Raw genomic sequence first — 9,904 nt, forward strand, 5'->3', positions numbered from 1 at the left:
ATTTAACAATATGTTTCAGCACATAATATAGAATTATATAAATATAATTATATATATTTATATATAATTATAATATAATTATAATTATAATAATAATAATATAATTATAATTATACATATAATAATATGTATAATATATATATATATATATATATATATATATATATACATATAATAATATGTATAATAATTTATATATATATATATATATATACATATAATAATATGTATAATAATTTATATATATATAGTATTTATTACAGTACAATTATTGTAAAATAAGTACAATTGTCATATATAGACATTATGTTTCAATATATAACTATATATAATGTTACAGAATATATCATATTATTGATAACAACTTTTAATTAATAACATTTCATAAAATACAAATATATATTATTATATAATATATATAATTATATATAACAAAGAACTATATTTTATGAGTTTAATGTGCTTTGCAATAAATTATATTGTTTTACAATATAACATAATATATAGAATAGAAAAATATCATTTAAATCAAATTTATTTATATAAAAATTAAATATTTTAGACAATTAAATTTAAATATTATTTATAAGTACTATTAAATTTATAAATATATTTAAAAATGTATTACACATATTATTTTAATATTTTTAATAACAGCGGTATATATATTTATATATTTCATCATAATATAAATAAATATATAAAAAATAAATAAAATAATATATATATATATATATATATAATATATATATATATATATATATATATATTATATATATTTATATATTATTATTATTTATATACATAAATATTATAACATTATTATAATTATTATACAAAATATAATAACATTATTATTATTGTCATAATAATCACTTTTTGTGAATTTAAGTAGATGGAGTCCAGAAGCAGTTAGATTGGTTGACTAAATCATGAAACCTTATAAAAAATGAATTTATGTATTTAAATATGTGTATGGCTTCTTATTATTAAATTAAGCCGAAAAAACGGTTTGCACATAAATCGCAAATTTATTTGTGAAATAGTTGCCTGTCTAAAGGTTAATAAAACTTCAACAAAATTAATTTAACATAAGTGAAGTAAATGTTAAACTAAATTTCATATTATTATACATGTAATATGTATCCCCAATATACGTGATGACTATTAAATCTAATATTCTTATTATTGGACGATTCGCAATATCGTCTAATATGAATGGACACTTAAATATGTCGAAATGTTGAACGATACCGTTATATTATTCTGTGCTTCTTTTATCTTATATTATATAAAAGACCATATATATATATAAATTTATATAGGCACCATATTATATATATATATATATATATATATATATACAGTGGGCGTCCAGTATAACGAACGCTCGATATTACGAATTTTCGATATAACGAACACCCAAAATATTTACATTGATTGTTCTATATAACGAACGAAAAAAAAAATTCTGCTCCATATTACGAACAAAAAATTTTTTGTTTCTTATTCGTTTTTGTTTTATACAAATTATGCTTTTGAATATAATTTTACTATAAAACTAGCATTATTCAGCTTAGAATATGCATGTAATTGTCCGTTTTTTTTTTTCTGAGAAAAATGCCTATATATGGCAAAATGCATATATGCAGGCGCCACTGATCTGTTGTTCACAAATTCAGTTTATCATATACGAAATACTATCCAGACATACATATGTACATATTAAGGTGTTTATATTTAATATGTATTTGTTTGAAAATATCATTTAAAAATTAATTTTGACAAAGCCGGAAGTTTAAATCGTTGTGAATTAAATTTTAGTTTTTAAAAAGCTGTTCAGAAAAGTCTTGAGTGTAGTAAAAAACAAACAAAAATTAATGATTTTTTTTACTCTACACTATGATTGAATGCGTCCTTTCTTATAAATAATTTTTGTAACAACCGAATAAAAAATACTTTTAAATAAATATATACTCGTACGTGTTTATAAGTTAATTTATGAACTCAAATATATGAAATCTCCTAAAAATAACCATATTGGTAGGTAAATGTATAACATTCGATATTACGAATTTTTCGATATTACGAATTTTTCGATATAACGAACAAGGGGTGCAACATAAAATTCGTTATATTGGACGTCCACTGTAATGATATATATATATATATATATATATATATATATATAGCTACCATTTTATATATATATAATGCTTTGAAATTATTATTGAAGTTACATTTTCTAAGCCAATGCTAATCATCTCCATCTATCTTTTGTTCGTTTTCTTGATTAGAACTATAATTATGCTCACCCATGTGCTTTAACAATGTCTTGTGCTCCTCAAAGACTTTCTTGCAAACAAAGCATTCATAGACGAATACGTTAGTTTCGTGTACTTTCAAGTGTTCGGTGTAAGCCTCGATATCTGTGTAGCGTTGCCCACACTCACAGCATTCGATCCAATCTTCTGGCAACGAGTCTTCATCGTTTGAATCGTAGAATTCGTCGTGCATAAGTTTGGAACGCTTTTTAGGACAACTTGTTATATTGTTGCTGCTACTAGTCACAATAATGTCACTTTTCGGATGCGTATTTTTGTGTTCTATATAATCTAAGTAATCTCTAAAGTTTAATGGACAACGCAAACATTTATAAAGCCGATCACGTTGATGTGTAACCATATGTTTCTTGAGGGTTGAATATTCTCGAAAAGGTTTGCGGCACTGTGAGCAACTGAAAGGTTTCTCTCCAGTATGTATCATGAAATGGCGTTTAAGATTATGTCGTGTACCGAAAGGTCGCTGACATAACGGACAAGGAAATTCCTTACGAGTTGTTGTACCCGGTTGGTTGAAATTAGGTCGATGTACAGCTGGAAGATTGTCAAGTAAACGTTGTGTATCGATTGTTGGGGTTATGGGTGCCAGAGGTGGTGGAAGTGTTGTTGATGTTGATATTGTTGTTGAGGATGCCAATAAAGGGGAAACGCTCTTAGCAGGTTGTGCTGACGGTGTGCAGGGTATTATGTTGCGTGACGGTGTTTTTTTTACAGGAGGACTCAACGACTTTTCTGGTGATGCTGGAGCTGTATACTGTTGCCGACTTTCAGCAAACAATGAACTGTTTTTTATATCACAACTATTGCATCGAGTTGGATCTAGTTCAGTCGGTCGATTCACACGGCAAACCATGCAATGGAAATTAGGTTCTTTCACGTGACGTCGACGATGCTTTTTTAAGTCACTAAATTCACGAAAACGTTTTTCACACATATCACAACCAAAAGGACGTTCACCTAAAAAAAATCAATAAAAAAATAATATTATTCATCGCGTATATTGTGCTATAAATGCTAAATAAATTTAGAACGAGCTCGGTATTCGAACTTGATAATAATTGTATAATTATTTTTTTTGTGGTGAATTCATATAAACAAATGTATTAAATACCGAATAAGCTCTGAATATTTCTATTATGTTTATATATATTCATGTCAACTAACCAGTATGTATCATCATGTGCCGCCTTAAGTTATAACTGGACTGAACCTTCTTTCCACACAGAAAGCATTCAAAATATGTTCGTTCTTTCTGTTCTTCGTAATCACTAAAACATATTTCAGGTTCCATTTCATTCATATCATTAAGATCATCATTAAGGTCGTCGTCATCATCATCAGATGGTAAAATTATAACTTCATTGGAATGTTTCTGTCTTAATGTCACATCCACATTTTCATCATCGTCGCATTGTAATTCACAAGAAACTGTAGCTACAGCTAATGGTAATCTATCATTATCACTCACATTACTATTCTTCTCATCGGATTCAGAGTCGCTACTTTCGATTAAGTTTATCTGAGCTATCACCTCTGCATTTGAGGATTTTATAGCTGAATGGTTACCGGATTTCAAATTTTGACTTTTTTTACTATAGCATACTGTATGTTGTAATGTGGCAGGCACGTCATCAACATTGTTTTTTCCATTTGGTTCGTTATTTGGATCATCATCTAGCTCAATAATCTCAAAAACAACATTTTCTGTATTCGAAGTTGCCACGACTTTGCTTGTGATCGTACCTCTGACATTATTTTTTGCATATTTCTGCTCCTGTCCAATTTTCATCAAGAAACCTTTAATCTTTGCATCATCAATTGATACAAAGTTTTCCTCTGGCTCGTGATACTCGTATTGGATGTCGTACTGATTATTATTTTGGGTACTGATAACAGACTCGATTGACTCCTGTACAGTAACAGGAGTAACAGGCGTAACAGTGACAGAAGCAGAACAAGATTTATTACGCTCTGCGTCATATATTGTTGATTGATAGACTGGGGAAGTAGTAGCTTTCACATTTAGTTCTTGAATCACTGCTGTTGTAGCAACAGGTATTTCACTCAAATCCTGTTGGTTGCAACAATGTTTTGCTGTCACATACTCCGAATTTGCTATCATGATCACTTCCTGCTTTGACGGAACGGTATTCTTTACTGCTAATAATGATTGCGAGCTCTGGTTTGATAAAGATTTGATGTCAGGTGCCAAAGGTCCACGCATAAAGGAACCCAAAATGTGTTGTTGTTGCTTGAGTTTGTTTTTGTTGTCAACCACATCGATTGCGTGTTGTGTTGTACTGGAAGGCTTCGTTGTTGTTGAAGAACACTTCACATTCATTAAAACTTCCATTGCAAAAATTGAGCCGAAGTAAGCGATTTCTTAATTATTCACAATTTATCCATTAAAACTCTATTTTAATATCTGCTATTAATTAGAAATTTATCACCAAAATTAACTGCAATACAATAATATTTTATTTAAAACAAAATTTTGCACATCCATGCAACACACATGTCTATATCATACCATTTACTCAAGCAGCAAATTGAATTTCACTACTTCCAACTGGATTTTGCTCAAACGAAGCAAGCTCAGCGAACGGCAGCTCACACACTGTCTTGTTTACAGCAAAAAACAAAAAACAAAAAACAAAAAAAAAACTATAAAAACAAAAAAAGGAAACCAAACAACGAAAAACGCAACAAAACCAAACAACACAACACAACAGCGCGGCAAATGTGTGTGCTCAGATGAACTCTCCTTGAAAGCCGTCAACACAGAGCCGCCGTAACCATAATCACAACTCAGGCAGTCAGACTCATGCAACAACAAAAAGCACTTTTGCACTGAATCATCCAAGCACGAAAACAGTTGCGTGTATTGGCTTTAGTTTTCTTTGAACGTGAACGAAAATTGAAAATAAGGGAGAAACGAGAGAAAATTAAAGGAATAGCAGAAAATCGACAAAACAAAAACCACTGAACTCACAATTCCAATTCCAATTCCATTTTGCATTGGCTTGGCGACTGACGACAGGCATTAAGGTCATGAAAGGAAAACTCAAATTTGTTTTTGTGTCTCTGATCCATTCATTGATTAACCAAATCAAATTTTTTTATCAATTCAATTTGTTTATTTATTTATGTTTGATTTGTTGTTGCTGTTGCTGTTGCTGTTGCCATTGATGTAATGTTGCCGTTTTGTTTATAAAATATCGGCACTCACCAGGCCGACACAGCTTTGTTTCTCAAAAAAATAACTGACTGAGTATCTTATTTACTTATTGTTATCGAAACGTCATAGTTAAGAATTGCGAGAGCTGCCAGCACACTAACAAAATCTTAAAAAAAGCGAGCATGCAAAAATGCATGAAGCCTAAAACGACGAAGTGACTGGAACCATAAACACAGCACAAATGCCATACACATATGTATGTATGTATGTATGTTGTATGTGCATCTTTGTTCTTTACAATACAGGCTTAATTGAGAAATCGTATCTGTTGAACCAAATATATAAAATATATGTACATATGTAAGTATTAACCCAAAATATAAGAAAATCGCCAGTTTACAATTGTTCATCTATTGCTGGACTTGTACAAGATGTTTGTTTAAACTTCGTTATGTCTGTTATGTCTGTTGAATGCAAGTGAAAGTCGGTTCCAAACACAAATTCAATGTTAACAATTTATGCTAAGCACTGAAGCTGATCAGCTACAAACAAAATATGTACATACATACATAAATGCCTACATAGTAAAATGCATGCAAAAATACATGCATACATGCATATTTCTTATTTTTCATTTCTTTGTAGTTAAAAATAATATACCGGTACACCTTTAATACTAGAAACAATTTTAGCATGTTTGTAAAATCATCGTTCTGTCAAAGTAATTTCGTATTACCTGACCCGCTTGAATATATGCGACATACAACTTCAGGACACTGCAAGTACCTCCAATACAGACATACATACATATGTATGTACTTTAAAGATACCAATCAAAATCTTTTAACACAGCGTATATTGAACTATTATATTGATCAGAGTCCTGATCTGCCTTGAGTGAAGAAGCAAATTCGTAAATCCACCTAAAAATATATAGAAATGTTGAATAGGAATTTCACTGTTTAAAAGGCGTTCGAAGAGTTATCAGGTTGTAGACCTATCACATAGAGTTTTAATATAACATAATAATTTTAATATAATATAATAATTTCAATATACATATGTATATAAAATATTTTATTTTTTTTTAATGTCTAAAGGGGTGCACAATAGGTCGCAGTGCATAGGAGCCTTAGCCTAAACCAAAGCCCCTAATACCATTGAACATTGACCATATAATTTTAATATTATAATAATTTAAATTAAGTAATAGCAATTGTAAGGTAGCACAGAGGTATGGACGTTATCACTGAATTATGAAGCAACGCTGGGGGTGCTCGAGAAAAAAGTTCTTTGTAAGATCTTAAGAAGAAGTTTTTCGCATACGAATGAATTACGAGCTGTACGAGCTTTATCATGACATTGATATAATTCAGGGAATTAACATACAGCGGCTTCGCTGGCTTCGTCATGTCGTGAGAATGGATGAAGATGCTCCAGCGAAAAAAGTGTTTGAAGCAATAGTTGGCGGAAGTGATCAAGTTGAGGGAGCACTAATTAGACTTGTTGTACGAGATTGGAGAAGGCGCGCACGCAGCAGAGCCAGAGGCGATAACGGATTGTTATGCCCAAATAAGTAAGTAAGAAAATAATTGTAAGCTAGGTAGTCTCAAAAGATACCATTTATTTCTGCGATTAAAGTCTATAATTTAATTTTTTTGTATATTTGCAATTGCATGAAAACCCATTGATAATACTAATAATTATTATTTACAGAAAAACTTAGCATAGTTTTTAGAAAAAATGTTTGAGATATAGAACTGAGATCTGAAAGGCCATTGATGAACAAATGGGGCTGAATTATCTAGCCGCAGCAGTAAAAAGGTACAACATGTGTGAAAAAATCTCTAGATGGAAGAGTCGAAGAGCAAGAAATTTGGCTAAGTTGCATCTATTATATTTATAATGATTCTTGTAGGTTTTATCTAAAGAAAAATATTTTCATTGAGTTTTCAAATGAACATATATTACATTTCATAGCCTCTTACCAGACATTGTTGTCAAGGGTGAACAGGACGGACTGTGCTAACCGGACTGCTACTTTTCAATCAGGTCACTAAATTTTTTAAAAATAATTCAATGCTTAAGGACTTTTTTTTTGGCTGCAAAATAAAGTCCTGATATTTTGTTTATCTCTTCCAATTTGTCTTTGAACGCCAGTTTATATTCTAAAAAGCATGTACAATAAAAAAAGGAACTGTTTTGTGTACTATATCTGTAGTACACTGCCTATTACTACTTTAATGAAAAAATGTCAGTAAACTTATTAACAAATGTTATGAATCTACATTGATGAGAAACTGTAATAATGTCCAGCTATACCTTCCGGTGGCATTCATCGACACCGATAACCAAATGTAGTTTTCTCTTCCATTAGTACTGAATGTTTACAGTTCAATAGAAAAATAAGTGAAAAGATTTTTGCAACAATTGATGAACACTTCAGCCTTGTTAACACAATAATAAAAATTATTGCTTTGTAATTGAGAGAAATGAGACAAGATAAAAATAGACATATAAAAGTAGGCGGCAAATTAATTTATTCGTAAGTGTAGAATACATCACAAATTTGTAACCATGAACACGAAGTCCTTAAAAAAATGAGAAATGATAAAACAAGTTTATTTAGTGAAAGAATACAATCAGTCTATAGTCCAAAAATTTTTTATAGGTCAGATCATCAGATAGATACGCAAATAACAGAGCCACGGGTAGCCTCACCGAGCCCATTACATATGTCGATATACAAATATTTTCGTATCATGAATATATCAATAACCATTCTAACGGAGATAAAGATTTTTCAAAGTATGTATATCAATGCAATATCGCTTCCCAATTTAAGCTGCAAACTTCACTCATAGAACAGTGGACTTTTTGAATATTTTATGTATAGATTTCTTGAAGAAGAATAAATACTATTTTTGTCAATAAATTTATTTGCAAACAGATTGTTTAAAAATTTACAAGATTGTTTAAAAAATTCGTTATATACTAAGCCAGAGCTAAAAAAATTTCAAATTCCTTTTTTTTTTCAAGAACATATAACAGTAGTTTAAGAGAGCATGAGATCTCTATACTTCATTAAAAAGTTATCAAAAATTGGATTATATTTTAAAATTAGATTATATGTATTACATACTTATCTAAATGGAATTATAAATAAAATGCATATGATGTGCATATGATATGCATTTTACAGTGTACAGTGTTCTCAAATATATACTAAAACTTTTATATAATACCTGCAGCAGACCAGCCAACCTATTGCACAGATTCGTTTTACACACAAGATGCAAAATTTATATAATATGCATATACATATGTAATACATTTCATTATAATTATTTATGTATTACATGTGTATAAATATTTTTAATTTTAAGTTTATGGTGTCACATTTAACGCATTAATTTCGATAAATGGGTAGCAATTAGACACTTTTTCTATACAATTATCTTATAAATCAGGGCTGTCCAATGCAAGGCCCGCAAGCGTCATGCGGCCCTCGACATGTTTTTAATCTACCACAATTACTCAAATTTTTTTTGATGTACTAGTAAAACCACCGACAAATACCGACGAATCATGTTTACAAACAAATTCATTATTATTCAAAAACAAATAACTAATTTTTAAATATGTTTAACATATTTAACGTATAAACTAATAAGCTTACGAAATTAAATTTACTATTTTATTATTATTTATATTCAGGAAATATAAAAAATAACTCAGGTTCTATCAAATCGAAAAATGGCGCTCTTCGAACAACCGAAACTGAACAGCTCCAAAGATGGCGTGAACATTTTTCTGTTATGTACATTGGACCCTCAACGAATACGACCCAGATAAACAATAAAACTACAAATACCTCTTACATTGCTAACACATGATAAATAAACTTTAACTCACCAACAATTCTAGAAATAATATTGGCTATTAAGAAACTCAAGAATAACAAAAGCCCTGGGCACGACAATATGCGAAAATCTTAAAAATCTGCCCACACTACGCAGCGAAACGGTTGGATACACTGTTTATTGACATTTGGACAAAAGAATTAGTACCCGAAGATTGGTTAATGGGCATCCTGTCATACCGAAGAAAGGCAACCTGTCCTTATGTAAAACCCTGTTACCTGTTATTTCAAAAATATTCGCTAGAGTTCTGTTAAAAAATATTCGATCTATGTTGAAAGCATCTATCAGAAGAACCTAAGCAGGATTTCGATAAAACCGATCATGCAAAAATCAGATAAACACTTTACATGTCATTGTTAAACAGGTCAGCGAATGGCAGATATAAGAAAAGTTTGTTTTTATTGACTTTCCCACTGCTTTTGATAGCATAGATCGGAACTTAATCTGGGCACAATGTACAG

General features: G+C 30.1%; 1 protein-coding gene across 2 annotated transcripts; it reads right to left on the reverse strand.

The window, feature by feature from the left end:
- Positions 1-865: 865 nt before the first annotated feature.
- LOC119661921 (zinc finger and BTB domain-containing protein 41) lies at positions 866-5,485 on the reverse strand. Of its 2 annotated transcripts, XM_038071437.1 has the most exons (4): positions 4,873-5,485; positions 3,507-4,801; positions 2,316-3,299; positions 866-939 (listed from the first exon to the last, which is right to left on the reverse strand). In XM_038071437.1, the coding sequence occupies exons 2-4, from the start codon at positions 4,693-4,695 to the stop codon at positions 926-928; spliced, it is 2,187 nt and encodes a 728-aa protein (XP_037927365.1). In that variant the 5' UTR covers positions 4,696-4,801; positions 4,873-5,485; the 3' UTR covers positions 866-925. The 2 variants fall into 2 exon arrangements, with proteins under 2 accessions (XP_037927365.1, XP_037927364.1); XM_038071436.1 differs by lacking the exon at positions 866-939 and having other exon boundaries at positions 2,200-3,299.
- Between the last annotated feature and the right edge of the window lie 4,419 nt (positions 5,486-9,904).

Source organism: Teleopsis dalmanni, chromosome X, assembly GCF_002237135.1.
Source record: "Teleopsis dalmanni isolate 2A chromosome X, ASM223713v2, whole genome shotgun sequence".
Taxonomy (NCBI): domain Eukaryota; kingdom Metazoa; phylum Arthropoda; class Insecta; order Diptera; family Diopsidae; genus Teleopsis; species Teleopsis dalmanni.